Source organism: Microcebus murinus, chromosome 13 (assembly GCF_040939455.1).
Source record: "Microcebus murinus isolate Inina chromosome 13, M.murinus_Inina_mat1.0, whole genome shotgun sequence".
In the NCBI taxonomy this organism is placed as follows: domain Eukaryota; kingdom Metazoa; phylum Chordata; class Mammalia; order Primates; family Cheirogaleidae; genus Microcebus; species Microcebus murinus.
Genome location: NC_134116.1, coordinates 82,134,487 through 82,150,581, shown reverse-complemented (window position 1 = coordinate 82,150,581; position 16,095 = coordinate 82,134,487). Strand labels below are relative to the sequence as shown.

The 16,095-nt window shown below is 65.2% G+C and overlaps 1 protein-coding gene across 1 annotated transcript in view; it reads right to left on the bottom strand.

The window, feature by feature from the left end:
- WNT3A (Wnt family member 3A) overlaps nucleotides 1–14,103 on the bottom strand; it is a 41,458-nt gene extending 27,355 nt beyond the window's left edge. Inside the window, exons 1-2 of the mRNA XM_076009642.1 lie at nucleotides 13,883–14,103; nucleotides 763–1,004 (exon numbers count right to left, since the gene is read on the bottom strand). Of these exons, the coding sequence (XP_075865757.1) occupies nucleotides 763–1,004; nucleotides 13,883–13,953 (313 nt within the window). The 5' untranslated portion in view covers nucleotides 13,954–14,103. The remainder of the gene's footprint in view (nucleotides 1–762; nucleotides 1,005–13,882) is intronic.
- Between the last annotated feature and the right edge of the window lie 1,992 nt (nucleotides 14,104–16,095).

Here is a 16,095-nt window from a genome sequence, read left to right as displayed (position 1 = left end):
GACAGCAGAGCGGTGCTGCAGGGGCTGGGGGTGGAGGGGCGACTGCTTCGAGGCGTGGGTTTCCTCGGGGGACGAGAGTATTTTGGAACCAGGCAGAGGCAGCGGTTGCGCCATCCCATGAACGCACGAGATGCCACCGGGTCCTGTGCTTTCAGACGGCGGCTTTTGTGATGTGTGAGTTCCGCCTCGAGTTTTCTTTAACAAAGGTGCTAAGACTGTCATTCTGTGCATGCACGCTCTGTCTCTGTCCTTCTGTCTCTGTCTCTTTGTCTCTCTGTCTGTGTCTCTCTTAGTCTCTCTGTCTTTTGTCTCCGAGTCTCTTTGCATCTCTCTTCTTTTTCTCTGTCTCTCCATCTCTCTCTCTGTCTCTGTCTCCTTGTCTCTGTCTCCCTGTCTCCCCCCGAGGGGCCCCCACACCACTCCATTCTTGTGGTATTTTTCAGGTTTTGCATTTTCTCTGCAAGACCCTCCCGAAGCCCCGGCTCCTGGAGCAAGAAGCCGTCCGGACCAGCCTGGGCCGGGGCATCCTAGGACTGTCGTCCACTTTCCTTCTGGGGAGGGGAAGGAGGCAGGATCCCCGGATGACCCCATGGGGCCAAGTCACCCCAAGCCCCAGACATCCCCCCTGTTCGGGGGGGCTAGAGAAGTCGGCTTGGCGACGCCCCCCTGCCTGGGGTGCCGCCCGCAGCCGCCCAGCGCACAGGCACGCTGGGCAGAGCCAGAGGGAGACTCGTCCCCCCCCCCTGCGTGGCCCCTTCGTACCTTTGTCCAGCACGGGCCCGAAGATGGCCAGGCTGTTGTTGACGGTGGTGCAGTTCCAGCGGCGGCCGCGGAACTGGTGCTGGCACTCCTGGATGCCCATCTTGATGCCCTCGGCCACGCTGGGCATGATCTCCACGTAGTTGCGGCAGAAGCGCAGCTGCTTGGGTACCAGGCCCGGGATGCTGGCGCACAGGATGGGCTGCGTGCCCAGGGAGGAGTACTGGGGCCCCACGGCCAGGGACCTGCAGGGGGGACGAGACGGTGACGTGCCAGCCCTGGATGACAGACTCCGGCGACCCGCCCACCCCGCCTGGGGTGAGCGGACAGACCGTTGCCGGGGGCTCCAGCGCTTCCACCCGGAAGATGCGGTTCTAAGCAGAGGCCGGCTCTGCCCTCCCCTGCACCCCACGCCCAGCTCAAACACAAACCGTGAAGATTGGCGGCCTGGAGCGGGGCGGCCCCGGCTCCTGCTCTGCTCGGCTGCAGGGAACCCGCTCTCGCTGGCGCTGAGCCTGCAGCCACGGCGAGCCCGGACGAGGACCCGAGCACCCAGGGCCGCGGGGCCGGCTCAGGCGAGGGGGTCGCCCACAGGACAGACGCGCCGGATCTGGGGTGCCTTGCGTGGTGGGTACGACCCGGGAGGCAAAAGCCACCGCCGAACTGTCACCCCCCACGGGAGCCCGGACGAGGACCCGAGCACCCAGGGCCGTGGGGCCGGCTCAGGCGAGGGGGTCGCCCACAGGACAGACGCGCCGGATCTGGGGTGCCTTGCGTGGTGGGTACGACCCGGGAGGCAAAAGCCACTGCCGGACTGTCACCCCCCACGGGAGCCGGGATGAGGACCCGAGCACCCAGGGCCGTGGGGCCGGCTCAGGCGAGGGGGTCGCCCACAGGAGAGACTGCCTTGCTGGTGGGTACGACCCGGGGGGCAAAAGCCACCGCCGGACTGTCACCCCCACGAGAGCCCGAGAGCGCGCTTTTGGCCGTTTACCCCAGAGACGGCAACACCCACGTCCGCGGTAAGACGCGTTCCGGAATCTTCCCCGGGCTTCATACGTGAGAGCGAGAACTTGGAAGCCGCCCGAGTGTCTGTCAATAGGACGGTGGATGAGCAAACAGCGGTTTGCCGCTGCCGTGCCGCACTGCACGGGGGTAAAAAAACAAAAGAACGGGACACAGGTCCACAGCGAGGTGTGTGGGTCACAGCCGGGGGACGCCGGGACAGGGCCCTCCGCCACGGCCCCACGTGAGACCCAGACCTGGCACAAGCCACCCCCGGGGGGAGAATCGGGACAGCGCCGGCCGCGTGCTCGTTTTCGCAGGCGCCCGAGGGGGCAGCTCCGGGACCGTGCTCTGCTTTTGCAAAAGGTGTGGGCCGCCCACCTGCGCCTGCGAAATTAATGTGAGTGAGTGTTAAGGCAATCACAATGTGAGAACTGTAAGAGTCAGTCTCTTGGTGGCACTGTGAGCCGTGGCTACCCCGTACGGGACGGTTAGGCGGGAAATGTCCCTGTCATCCGGGGAGTTCCGCAGGGCCAGCCTGCTCCGATGGGTCCAAGTGTTTGTGTCGAATTGGGCTGTTGGCCACACAGGTGTTTCACATCAAAACGAACTGAACCACACGCTTCAGTTCTTCCATTTTTCTGTACAAAACTACACATCGATGTATTTATTTATTTAGAGACAGAGTCTCACTCTGTCACCCAGGCTAAGAGTGCAGTGGCATCATCATAGCCCACTGCAGCCTCGAGCTCCAGGGCTCAGGCGATCCTCCTGCCTCAGCCTCCGGAGTAGCTGGGACTACAGGTGTGAGCCACCACACCTGGCCAAATTTTTAAGACATTTTTTGTACAGATGGCGTCTCCATACATTGCCCAGGCTGGTCTCGAACTCCTGGCCTCAAGCTACCCTCCTACCTCAGCCTCCCGAGTGGCCGGGACTATGGCTGCCTGCCACTGTGCCCTGCCTGCCGGGGCTGCTGTGTTTACACCACAAGTCAGTTCCCCCAGCTGTGAGTTGCGGGTCCACAGGGACCTGCCGTCCAAGTGCTGCTTCGTTTCTGTGAGTTTGAATACTTTCTGGATGGAATGCAGTGGGGACAAAGGTCTGAACGTCAAGGCTGAGGTCAGGTCCGGGAGTGCATCTGAGAAGGGCTGGTCCCAGGTCACAGCTGGGGAGGGGCAGAGGGTGTCTGCCCATTGGAAGGAAACTCTCGCTTGTTGAATGTGTTTGTTTACTTGAGACTTAGAATGGGTGGAAAACAGAGGAATGGGCTGAGATAGAAAGAAAAAGAGGCGTCTCCGTCTGCACATAGGAACTGCCTCAGGAAACTCGGCCAGTTCCAAGGGATTCGTTCTGGGGGCTGTCTATGGTGGGGAGAGGCAGAGGGCTCTCTGCCCACCCCCAGAACACTACAACCTCCGCAGAGAGCTCGGAGCCGGGGGGGACACCTCGGTTCCCTCCTTGCCTGTGGGGCACAGCGGGGTGGCCTTGCCCGTGGCCTCCAGGGAGAGCCGAGAGGGGTCTCAGGATCATGCAGCCTTCTCCAGCCTCCCTCCTGTGGCCGCGCTGAGTCAGCGGCTCCGTCCTCTGCCCCGCCCTTCTCCTGGGCAGGCCCTGGCTTGCTGCCCCGTGCAAGGTTGGGGTGCAGGCAGCCGGCCCAGGTGCAGCTCCCCTTCTCCTGCAGCTCTGGCTGCGTCCCTCCTGCAGGCGCCCCCTGGAACTGGGGTGGGGGGGTCGGCTTCTCCTGCCTTCTCCGGACCCCAGCACTCCTCTCAAGTTCCTTGAATTGCTTCCTGAAACATTTCACGAGAGCCCGGCCACCTAGAAGGCCTGGCAATGCACCACGCAGGCCCTGCGGGGAGGGCAGGAAGCTGGGGCGGCTGTCGGGTGAGGGAGGGGGGCCTTGAAGAATCAACTGGGTTATTAAAAAAAAAAACAGATAAAAAGTCCAGGTGGCTCACTCCTGTATCAGAGCATTTTGAGAGGCTGAGGCAGGAGGGTCGCTTAAGGCCAGGAGTCTGCGACCAGCCTGGGCAGCACAGCAAAACTCTGTCTACAAAAAAAGTACAAAAGAATTAGCCGGGTGTGGTGCTGTGTGGTTGTAGTCCCAGCTACTCAGGAGGCTGAGGCAGGAGGATCGCTCGAGCCCAGGAGTTTGAGGCTGCAGTGAGCTGTGATGACATATACCCAGGGTGACAGAATGAGACCCTGTCTCAAAAAAAAAAAAAAAAAAAAATAGTCCAAACCAGGCATGCACTATCCTGCCCCCATCTTATCCCCAGAAAGCCTGCAAAATCCAGATTTCTCATCCAAGGAGAACTTACATGCCCCGGAATGTGTGAATGCTTAGGAAACCATGACCAGCCTCCCCTGGGACAAGGGAAGAAGAAAGAAATAGTTACAAGGGACAGAGCAGAGAGGAAAGCAGAGGGACCGGGAGTGGTGACACAGTTGCCCGAACTTCTAGCATACGTGTGTGTGTGTGTGTGTGTGTGTGTGTGTGTTTCATGCTCCCTCCACACGGCAGAGTTTTTTGGTATCTTGAGGGCAGAGCCCGCAAGCTGCCATCTCCACACCGACCGTTACCGAGATGAGAATATCTGTTTCTCCCAGCGGCGACGCCCCGGAAACTGCTGTGGCCGCTGCAGCCGCCCCCTGCTCTCCTGATCCAGGGCAGGGCCCGGCGGCCGGTAGGGGCTGGTGGACACGGGTGACGGTCCCCTCACGTGTCTAGACGCCGGCGCAGTGAGCGGTGATGACCAGAGAAGGCGGCGGTGGCCGCTCGCCCTGCGAGGAGCCTGCTCCCTGCCTCACCCCCGATTCGTCCGTCCCCTGAGCTTCTCCAAGCTCAGAATGCTGATGGCCCCAGGGTCCCCTCCCCGGGGCCCAGGACGGTGCGTGTGAGTGACACCCTTCACGTATGGGGGCACACGACCTGCGTTCGCCCAGTCACACGGGTGCTTTCAGAACGGGACAGACCCAAAGCTCGGTGATTCGGAGGAGGACCAGAGCGGCCACCCCGGGAGCCGAGAACCCCCGGGGCGGCGTCCGGCCGGTGCACGGGGACCTGGCCCTACACTCGCCCCCCGAGGACCTGGCCTTGGTAGTCTGGGTGGGGCCGGCCGCAGGCTCTTCCTCAGCCCCTTGGCCTCGCAAGACCCCAGGCAGAAGGCACGGGGAGCCCACCCTGGCCCCCCGCCCCAGCGCCCGGAGCTGTGGGAGCCCCTCAGGGCGCAGCCGCTGCCGCCACGCTGCGCCAGGAGTTGACCGCCGCCATCTCCCGCCCCTCCGCTCTCACCGGGTGTCCCTGGTGTCCCCTGAGTCCCAGCTCCTTCTGGGGCCCAGAGAGACAGAAAGGGATGGAGGCGGGTGCCACCCCCTCAGACACCTTGTCCTGCAAGCTCCGAGGATCCCAGCCACAGCCGCCCGCCATGGGCTCGCCACGCGGCCTTTAGAGAGCCCGCCCTGCTTTCCCTCCCCTCCGCCTGCCCCCGCCTCGGCGCCTGTGCCTCCAAAGGGCGTCTTGCAGAAGCTCGCACTGCGTTTCCCCGGAAATAAGTCCGGTCTTATATATTTATTTTCCTCAAGAAGACACCCTCGGGCTTATTTTCAGGGGACGTGTTATTTTCCCCTCAAAGCCTCAGCTCGCAGCACGCACAGGATGGCCGGGACCTGGCAGGGGCAGCCGACCTTGTTGGTGGGGCTGCCCGCACCTTCCCGGCCGCCTCTGGGGTGTCACGACGGGGCAGATGAGAAAGAAGGGCTGCTCGTCTTCTTTACTGCTCCTCGACGACATGCACGGGTTGTGCAGATGCGCCGCGTAGCCACGCCCGTCACTAGGGCTTATTTTCTTCGGGGTGGGGCTTACATTGTGCAAATGCTTAGAAATCCTGCTAGGGCTTATTTTATGGCTAGGTCTTATTTTCGGGGAAACTCGGTATTTCTTCCACCAAGTCCCGGCATCGCTGCTGTCATTGATGGCCCCCCCAGCCCCTCACCCGGCCCCGCCTGCTGGGGTGGGGGGGCGTTCCTTAGGGGGTCACTCACACAACGCACCAGGGTGTCCTGGCTCAGGCTCAGGCGAGCGTTAGTCACAGGAGGAGCTAACCAGTTGTGCCCCCATCTAACCAGCTCACCAGTTATGCCCCCTTCTAACCAGTTATGCCCCCATCCCCCGTTCACTGCCCGGATGCCATCTGTCCGGCTGCAGTGAGGTCCGGACCCGCCTCAGGGTGGTGGGCGGGCCCTGCCCAGTCCCCAGGGAGGGGCCCAGGACGCCGCCCTCCTGCGCCCATTCCCTGCAGCCGGGCCTGTGATTCACCCGGTGAGGAATACATTCCATTTCCCCTGCGGCTGCCAACTCCGCCGCCGGGGCCTCTGTCCCGGGAAGTGTCCACATTCCCGCCCGTGCTCAGCCGCCACCCGGCTGAGGAGCTGGAATTTTAACTGCCTGGCGAATGTCACACCTGGTGTCCCCCTGGCCCTGCAAAAGCAGTGTCCCAGGGGAATGCACCCCCCGCACCCCAGAGCCATCTCGCATCTCTCGCTTTGGGCCTTCCCTTCCCCAGGAATCCCTGCTCCCGAGGGAACTTCCGCTCGGCAGAAAGAGGCCAACGAACGGCGGGTTCGGCTGGTGGATTATAGCGCCTCAGAGCCCCAGAGCCCCACAGAACTGTCTAGAGGGCCCCAGAAATGCAGAAGATGCTTGGCAAGTTTCAAATAGCAGAGCACAAGCTGTTTCGATCCTTAACAAAAAAACGGGGAAAGTGGCTAAGATCATGGGCTTGTCTTTCCTTCCCTGTTTTCATTATTGCTATTAGTTATATATATATATATATTTTTACCCCCAATAATAGTTTGCTTTGAAGGGAGGGGCCACTGTCTTTGATTCAGGACACGCGCGGATGCGGTCTTGGAAAGTGGCCCCCGTGGTGTCCAGACCCGCGGAGCCAGCGGTGGCCAGAGCCCAAGGGAGCCACGCCTGCAGCCCGCAAGCGCTAATGGTTTTCTTCCTCCCTCCCTGCTCCTGTTGAAAGGCCGGGCGCCTCGCCAGGGATGCGCACAGCAGAGACGCCGGCTGTGACATGCAGGCCAGGAAGGAGGCTGGCCTGGGACTGGGGGCGGGCGGCGGGCCCTCCCCTGTGGCCGTGGCGTCCCGAGAGCCCGCTGGACCTGCTCCCACCGTTGCCCCGCACGTCCTCCTGGGGCCGGCAGGCTCTGAGGTTTCTCAGGTCCGGGCTCCGCTCCTCTTTGCGGGGGTAGAATTCTGCAGACTCGGAGCATCACGCACCGGGGGCGTAGCTGGCGTGTTTTCTTGGGGGAAACGGGGACCCCCGCAGCGAGCAGGGGATGTACCAGCAGTTCTCCATGCGGTGCACATCCAGGCAGGGAGGGGCTCTGCGGGGAGGGGCCCTGCAGGGGTGCTGAAGCCCGTGGCACCGGCTGGCCCGGAATTCAGGACATGGGCTCCAGCTCCAACTCGGATATTCACGTGCTTGTTTCTTCTTTCTCTGTCTCCCCTCCCGGGCCTCAGTTTACCCCGTCTATCAAATGAAGCGGTTGGACCATACTCTCCCCAAAGCTCTGAGAGAGGAGGGGAGCAGTGGATGGAGCGGAGATGGGGCGACCCCCAGGACTCCTCTGCCCGTCTGGATTTCACGCGGCTCCGCTGGCCCTGGGGGGTCTGGGTGCCTTCGGGGGCCACCCCCTTCAGTGAGGGGTCTGTGCCCCTCATCTTGCTCAGTGAGCCACCTTCCCGGGACGCCTCCGGCATCTGCCCGCCTCCTCCCGCACTGTCCTCTTGCGTCTGGGGCAGGGGGACCCCCTCTTGACCTCAAGGGCCCCCCGTCTTTTCCTTCCGGAGCGCGGAGGTGGGAGCCAGCGGGTGAGAGGGCGCGTGGGGCTGCGTCTGCCACTCACGGAAGGCCTTGGCTGGGCTGGCGGGTCTCTTCTTCCCAAAGCCTCCGGGGGCAACATCCTGCCCTGAATCTTTGCCTTCTAGAATCAGGGCTTCCCCGCGGCCAGGGATGAGCCTTCTGTCCTCAGACCCGGGGCTTGGGGTGTTCGCGGGTCTGTGGTGCCACCCCCTCGGCGTGCCTCTCTGGCCTGCTGCCCCCGGGGGGGGGAACCCGCCAGAGAGACCCCCACCCAGAGGCTCTGGTTTCCCTCCACACCCCTGGGGGGCCCCCAGGAACGGGAGCAGCCAGGAAGCCCCCTCCCAGGTGCCAGAGCCCCTCCTGAGCGGAGGCAGTGTCCCCGAGGCCCGGGGTCCCCGGGGCCTTCCCGGGTGTCGCAGTGGAGGGGCGGCCGATCCGTCCCGGGCTGCACGGCCCTGCCTGGAGCTCTCCCCGCGCGCCTCCGCCTGCCCCGCCGGCCGGGCCGGGATTACTGACACATACTTCGAGCGAGTCCTGGCAGGCGGCGGGGGCTGCCGTGCCCGCGGCCATGCCTTCGCCAGCTTCTCCTGGGCGGCGGCAGCACGTTCCGCCGGCGAAGGAATGTGGAAGCGCCAACGTGAGAGACACCTCCAGGGTGTCACCTGGGGAGGCCGGGAGGGAGACTGAGGCACAGGCAGCGTCCCTGCCCTCCAGCTTCAGGGCTGTCAAGACGTATGGAACCGGGTCCTCCCGTCCACCGAGCTCGGGCTGCTTAGACCAAGGTCTGTGTTTCCTCAGGGTTCTCTTTGTCCATGTGCCCATTCGTTCGCTCGGCACAACCTGACCCAACAGCAACCGGGGACCTGGAGCGAGGTCAGGAAGGAGACCGAGGCGCAACTGGGACCCTGGGGACCCTCCGTGCGCTCAGTGTGTGTCACAGCCCCGATGACAAAAGTGCCTATCTGCAAAGGGAGGGACAGGTCGCCCTTTGAGCAGATGGCGGGCAGAGGCTGCAGCCCAGTTCTCCGAGGCCTCCCTGGGCCCCGGCTCTGTGCGTGAGGCGGGAGGGGGCACAGCAGGACGGGGAGGCAGGCCCAGGTGTGTGGAGCCACGTCCCGCCCCTCTGAGTAGCAGGGACCCCGGCCGTCCCTGCGAGCCCGAGCCCAGGGCTCTCCTGCACACGGCGGCTCCCTTTCCACAGACTGCACCCCATGGGGTTTGGGGTTCTGTGGGATATAGGGGGACTGTCAGCCGCTGCCCGAGTGGCTGGGGCGTGCCGCTGTCCCTTGCGAGCGGCGTTTGAGGGACCCCTTTCTCTCAGCCGGCCTCACTCTCTCCCAGGGCCCGCACGGGCTCCGGCCCACATCCCTGGGAGCCTCTCCTCAGCTGAGCCGAGCGCTGCCTCCTTGGCACCTGCGGCCTGCGCCAGCCTGTCCCTCCTTCCCCGCCGGCCACCGTCACGATGCCCGACCGTCTCGCCACTGCCACTCCGATCCTTCAACTACCAGAGGGGGCAAATGCAGTCTTGGCTGGCTTGCTTTTCAATCCCCAAACCGTTATTATAAGAATACGTAAAAAGCGCTGCCCCACTGTCAAACCGCTGTGAGGTCGCCAAGCACGTTTAAACTTTTTTTTTTCCAATTTCCAGTCTCATTTCTTCATGGACGGGTGAGCGAGCATCACAGACGGGCTCTGGTCGGTAGGCCGCGTGTGGAGAAGTACCAGTCGGGTTTTCTGGACCAGACGGCAAGTCCGAGCCTGGAGAAGGGAGGTTTCGGATCCTGCCAGCCGGAGGTTGGCGTGAGGGGCTCAGCGGAGGAAGCGGTCACCAAGTGGTCGCCACCCCCAGGATCGCAGTCTTTGTCAGGACTGCGTCTGCTCATCCCGTCCCTCCTGCCAAAGGACTCGGGGAGGTTTATGCAGAGAAAACAAAACCATCACAAAAGGAAAAAGGTGACCAGCCCAACCACCTGGCCGGGACCCCGAGACCCAGGCGGGCAGCGCCCCCAGGCACAAGCGCCCTGCCTGGCCCTTGGCAGGGCGTGCCGCGGATCAATATCCGATATCCATCCTGGCCGTCTCGTGGGACAGGCCGTGTGGTTGCACATGCTGCGCGTGGCCGTTTCCGGTCGGGCCCTCGGGAAAGGCTTGTGTGTTGGGGTCCTGGGGACGCAGTGCTGCCCCTGGCACCCCGAGATTCTGCTGCACCAGACGGAGGCGGCCTGGCGTCTCCACTCCTCTCATTTTATGGGGTAGCTACTGCTGGCCCCAGTCACAGGGGCACAGAGACCAAGAGACAGAGGCTGAGAGAGACGGAGAGAGACAGAAACTCAAGAGACAGAGAGAGACACAGAGACAGAGGGGGACAGAGACTGAGAGAGACAGAGATGGAGAGATAGAGACTGAGAGCCAGAGACACAGAGGCAGAGAGAGACAGAAACAGACTGAGCCTGAGAGAGACAGAACATGGAGACAGAGGCCCAGAGAAAGAGAAAGACAGACGGATTCCCGAATCCAGAGAAGGGTGGAGGAGGGAGAGGAGGGGGTGAGGGCCGTGCCACTGCCCCTGCCCTGCCAGGCTGGGCTCTCTCAGCCCCACCGCAGCCCGCTCCCTGCCTGGTACGTCCAGTGCCCCAGCCTGACCCCTTCCTTTCCCTGGCACCCCCCCCCCCGCTGTGGGCTCTCGCCCACCCTCCCCACTCTCTACTGCAGTGAGGCCGACCGGGACCAGCAAGACACGAGAGGGAGGGGCCGGCGGGGCACGGAGGTGCCCTGTGCCCTGCATGGGGAGGCGAGGAGGATGCAGAAAGTGGGGGGCCGGTGATGTCCGAGCAGGGCCTTTGGGGACGAGGGCCTCCCTCCAGACCAGGCAGGGAGAAAGGTTAGCACTGACTCCCGGGAGGCTGGTTGTGCCCAGGAGTTGGGCGGGCAGGCTGGTGAGAACCCATGAAGGGTCCCACGTGCCCAGCAGGGGGATGTGCAGCTGGCCCTATGGAAATGCGGCCACTGATGTGTTTCCATCCCAGGGATTTGGGCACAAGGCTCAGAGGGACACCAGCGGACCCTGGGAGGAAGGATGTCCAAGGCCGTGCAGCTGACCCAGTGGCAGGCAGAAGGCCACACACAGCCCCACATGGCACCACCCTGGCCTGGCCTCTGCTCCAGGAGCCCCTGGGGCAGCAGGGACGTGCAGGTGCAGGGGCTCGCCCTGGGCTGCGAGGCAGTGGTGGCCTCCTCATGCCAGGCCCCCCAGTTGGCTTGGACCGTGGGGAGGAGGGGGACATAGGCTGACCTCGAGGGCCTGGCTGGGCGCTGGGGAGATGACAAGATGCCATCCACCCGACTCAGAAGGAGAAGGGAGTGCTGGGCACCCTCGGGGAGTGCTGTCTCATTCGGGGACGTGGGGTGGGGCTCCTTCCAGCCAGGGGCTGGTCCTCTGTTCTCAGGGCTCCTCCACGAACTCTAATCCTGCCAGAACTCTGCTTGGACTAGGGGACCGCAGGGGGTGGGGGCCGTGGCCCCGCTGGTGGTCCAGTACCCAGGCCTTGGTCCGGTCACCCCTCCCAGCCCCATGCCCGGCTCCCTGTGTCACAGGAGGGGCCCAGAACAGACTCTCCCAGAGGTCTGTGTGGCTGTGACCCTGCAGCTCTGAGCATTGGCAGGGCGGGTTACAGACACCTCCGGGCTGGCCCTGGGGAGGCCCTTGGCTGGCCCGTTCCCACAGGGGCAGCTGCTACCCCGCCCGGCCGCCAGGGACACCTTCCCCCTCCCAACAAGGCCCACTTCAAAAGCCTAATGGCCCGCTCCCAGATTTGGGCTGTTTCCTGGTTTTGTTTCTCCAGGTGAGGAGGTTGCCGGTCTTCACTTTCACTTTCTTATGCAAGGGATGTGTTTGGGGACAGGCAATCATCTGCTTTGCTTTACAGAGAGAGGGTGGAACACAGCAGCCGATTAGGGAGGCTGAGGATGAGGGTGAGAAGTTATAAAGAGACCCCTCCCACAGGCCTGCTGTGCGCCCAGGAGGCAGCCCACCCCCCAGTGGCCAAGGTCCCTTTCTCCCCCCCACAGAGTGATGCTTAATCTGGGGGGGTGGGGGGGCAGGGAGATGCAGGAGAAAGGGGGAGACGCCTGAAGCCCTGCCAGGCAGAAGCTGTGCGGGGAGAGAGAAAGCCCCCCCAGCTGTGCAACACGGCAAGCCAGGGGCCCTGTGACAGTTTCCTTCCCCTTTAACCTGCCTGTGACGCGGGGACAGCACATCCCTCCTCCCGTCCAGCCTGCCAAGGGCAGAAGGGCGGCGAGAAGGAGGCAAGACGCAAACCCACTTGTCTGCAGGGTGCCAGCTCCCGACCTAGCGGAAGCAGAGAACCCCTAAGTGTGAGACTGGCACAGAGCAAAATGGGGGCGGACGGCGGAGGGTGGTCTTTGCCGCACCCACCCTGCCAGAGCTAGGTGGGGTTCCCCTCCCCCCAGGCCACCGGGACTCTGATGGGAAAGGGGTCGAAGAAGACCGGACTCTTCTCTCCCGCACCCGAAGAACGCCCGGTGGTGCCCGAGGCAGCTCAGTGTCTGTCCAGGGTGGAACGCCCGTGGTCCAGGCGCAAGGGCGGTATACAGCCCTCGCGCGCGGACCCTCAGAGCCCACGGGACAAAGATCCCGGGGCTGGGGCCGCCAGGAGGCTGGTGACCTAGGGAGGAGCGCGGGGGCGAGGGCGCTTCCTTTTGCGCCCAGGAATGCGGCGGCGGCGGCGGGTTCTAATTAGAAGCCTGGCGCGGAGCTGGCACCCGCGGTGCTCTCGGACGCACTGCCCCCGGCTCCCCGCGGCCCGGCCCGCGGGACGCGCGTCAGGGTCCCCCGCCCCCCGCTCGCCGCCCCCGCCGGCGCTCAGGTAGGCCGCCCTGCGCCTCGCGGGTGCCGCCGGGGAACCCGAGCACTCGGTCCCCGCCGCCTCCCGCCTCTCCCAGGCCGCGCGACCCGCCCCGACCCGCCCGGCTGCGCCCCTACCGCGGCAGCCCCCGCTCCTGAACCATCTCGAAGAGAAAAATTATTATCGGATTAGATGTACTTCGGCTCGCTCTGTCTCCCCCCTTCCCCTCGGCGTAATTATTATAATTCCAGGCAAGCCGTCGGAGAAGGTTCCTGGGGCGGGGGGAGTGTGCATGTTTGTGGGGAGGCTTCTCTCCAACTCCGGGTCTCCAGCAGAGGCGGTGCGCCCCGGCCTCGGCGCCCACTTCCCTCCCACTTGCGTTCGTCTAATCTCGGGCACCTCGGCGCGCCCTCCGGTCGGGGCTGGGGAGACCTTTCTGCGAGGGCTCCGCAGAGTCACGCACCCTCGGGGAAGGGTCACCCTGGCCCTCCCTTCCCCAGGCTCTGTGCGGTGGAGGCCGGAGGCCCTCGCGAACTCTTCCTGCGGTGTCTCGGAACTTGCCGCACTGCCGAGGGTCTCGCCGCGGCGCGCCGCGCCTCCCCGACGCGGGTCCCAGAGCCCCTCGGCCAGGAGCCCTCAAGCCCTCGCTGAGCTCTCACCTTACCTCTCTCCAGAGCAGCCCTCCTTGCCGCGCAGATCGGGCAGTGGGCTAGCAGAGAGGGCCCCTAGGCACCCCGCGCCCGCGCCGCGGCGGGGAGGCGTGCAGGGCCCGGCGCTGGCCCCAGTGCGCCCTGCCGCGGGCTCCGCGCCACTCCCCGCCCGGTCCCAGCTGTCTTTACGTAACTGCGCTACTCCGAGCTGTTCGGTCTTGTCTCCTCGACTTTGTTTTAAAGCGTGTGTGTGTGTGTGTGTGTGTGTGTGTGTGTGTGCGTGTGTGTGTGTAAGATACGGTCCTTAAGGAAAGACTCTGGTGAATCTCCCTCCAGCTTGTCCTCCTCTCTCGCCTGTCCCCGGCCTCGAGCTGCCTGTGTCCTCGGAGTTAGTGCGGGCCGACCCCCTTCGCGCCTGTCCACGGCCCCCTGCTCGCCCTGTCCGACGCCAGGGGCCGCTGGGACCTTCACCGTCACCCCCACCCCCGCCCAACCCCAGGTCCGGGAATCAACTTCCCCGGAAGCTCCGCCACCCGCGCCCCAGCCGAGGCCCCAACAGGTCGCAAGTGGCCGTCCAGGAAAACCAGCCGCCCGCGGCACGCTGAGCGGAGGCGCCGGGCGCGAGCTCCGGGCCACCACGGGGGCCATGCCCGAGGGGACGTCTGTGGGCTGGGCAGTGGTGGGGGCGGCGCACAGGGCAGGGGCAACCGCGAGAAGGCTCACTCACCACCAGATCGGGTAGCTGCCCAGCGCCTGCTTCAGACCGCAGAGGAGTAAGAAGTATCCGAGCGGGGCCATCGCCGGGCGGGAGAGCGGGGAGGGCCGGGAGTCCGCCCGGAGAGCGCGAGCGCCGCGGCGGGCCGGGCCCTGGGAGCTGGCGCGGCGGCGGCGCTGGGCCCTCCTGTGGCCGCTGGGTGCGCGGGGTGCGCGGGTGCGCGGGGTGCGCGGGTGTGCGCGGTGTGCGCGGCCTCCGAGGGCGGCGCTGCGCCAGGTGGGCCGGCGGCCGGGCGGCGGGCCGAGGCCCAGGGCTGCGCGGGGCGGCGGGGGCGGGGCAGCGCCGCGGGGGGCGCCCGCCGGGGCCGGGGCCCGGGCGGGGCAGGCGGGGCGGGCGGGGCCCTGGAAGCTGGAGCGGCGGCGGCTTGGCCCCTCCTGCGGCTGTGGGTGCCCGAGGGTGTGCGGGTGTGCGCGAGCGCTGGGGTGCTGCGGTCGCACGCAGGGTGCTGGTGCGCTTAAGGGTGCGCGGCGTCCGTTGGGGGCGTGGGTGTCCAGGTGTGCGCGGCGCCGCGCCAGACCCGCAGGCAGCTGGGCGCGGTGGGGGACCCGGGACTGCGCGGCCTGAAGGCGCCCCTCAGGACTCCTGGGTTTGGAGCCCCGCGCGCCCTGCGCTGCTGGTGGGACTCGAAGTCCCCCTCTCGCTGCTGTGCCGGCTCTGTCGCGCGCTCTGACTCTTGCCCTCGAGATGGCTGGGCTAGGGCCCCGGCTCATCCATCACCCGGCCCAAGGCAGGGGGACTTTTGTCCGAAGCGCGTCCCTCCGGCCGGACCCTCTCCGCTGGGTCCAGGGCTGCCAGAGCGACTGGCGGACACAGAGAGTGCCCTGGGGACAGAGGCTGCAGGTCACCGATGGGAGCGAGTGGGGCTCTGTCCGTGACGCGGGGGTTACCCCTCTACTCTCTCCGCCACGCCGCACTAGGGGAGAGGACGGCGGACGCCCCGAAGCCGCGGGGGCGGTGCGGGGACCCGGGGTCTCCGGGTCGGCCCAGGGCTGCCTAGCCTGTCCAGCCGGAGGAAGTTCTGACATTTTAGGTAAGGCATATGCTTTTCCTGCTGGGAAGGGAGGACCAGAGAGGGAGAGCGACTCATCCAAGGTCACACACTGAGACTGACCGGTTCCCTAGCTCAGCCATTTGCATATTCCTTTGTAGCCCGGGGAGACGCCTGGGGAATTTTGTAATTTGGGGAGGAGACCTGTCCCCAGCTTCCCCCTGGGGCACCTGATAAGAGGAACTTTTAAGAAGCACCCTCCCCACCTGTCTGCAGCAACACCGTGAGGTAAGCTTAGCAGGAATTCTTGTCACTGTTGTGGAATTCAGGAGAGAGGCTCAGGGCGCTTCCGAGAACTAGCAATGACAGCTCCAGACTCGCGAACGATGTCTCTCCTGTGGACCGTCCGCTCCCGCTCCCGCGCCCTGCAGAATGTGGGGGCCAGGGGAGAGGCCACGGGGGCCACGGGAGAGGCCACGCAGCTTCTCCGGAGGGGGATGGCTAAGACGTCCCCTTGGGTTTAGTGCTGGCTGGAGAACCCGAGGCAGCCCGCATCCCACGACAGTGCCTTGGTTTCCCCATCTGCAAAGGGGGCCCGTGGAGCTGGGGACGCGTCCGCAGGGGTCACCTGGGGAGCTCCCGCCTGAATGAGGAGTGACAGCCTTTCTCTCCGAAGGAAAGCTCGCTTGCCTTGGGATCCAGCTCTGTCTACGCATGCCCAGCCTGCCCACCCCTGCTCGGAGCCCCTCCACGCCCCCCACCCTCCCAGGGAAGGAGGGAAGCGTTCTGGAATGAAGCTGGGGTGGGGAGGGAGGGAGGGAGGGAGGGAGCTGGCTGGTCCTCTGGGCTTTCCCTCTCTCAGCGAAAATCCCACCCAATTATCGCATTACTGGGGGGAACCTGGGCTCTCCCAGCCTCCGCCTCCCCAGCTCTGGGCCCGGGATTAGACGTCCCCCCAGCCCAGGCTGCGGGCTCCACACACACAAAGGAGGGCGGCGGCGGCGGTGCCACGGCCGGGGCAGGTGGGCGCCGGCTCCCGGGCCAGGGCTCCCTTTTCCGGGGGGCTCTTTCCCTGACGACGGGTGGCCGCAGCGTGCCTTCGGGACGGGGGCGCACGGGCCCGCAGGCCGAGTGGGAGCTGGGCTTGGGGCCTCGAACCAGCTCTTTCCGCACGCGC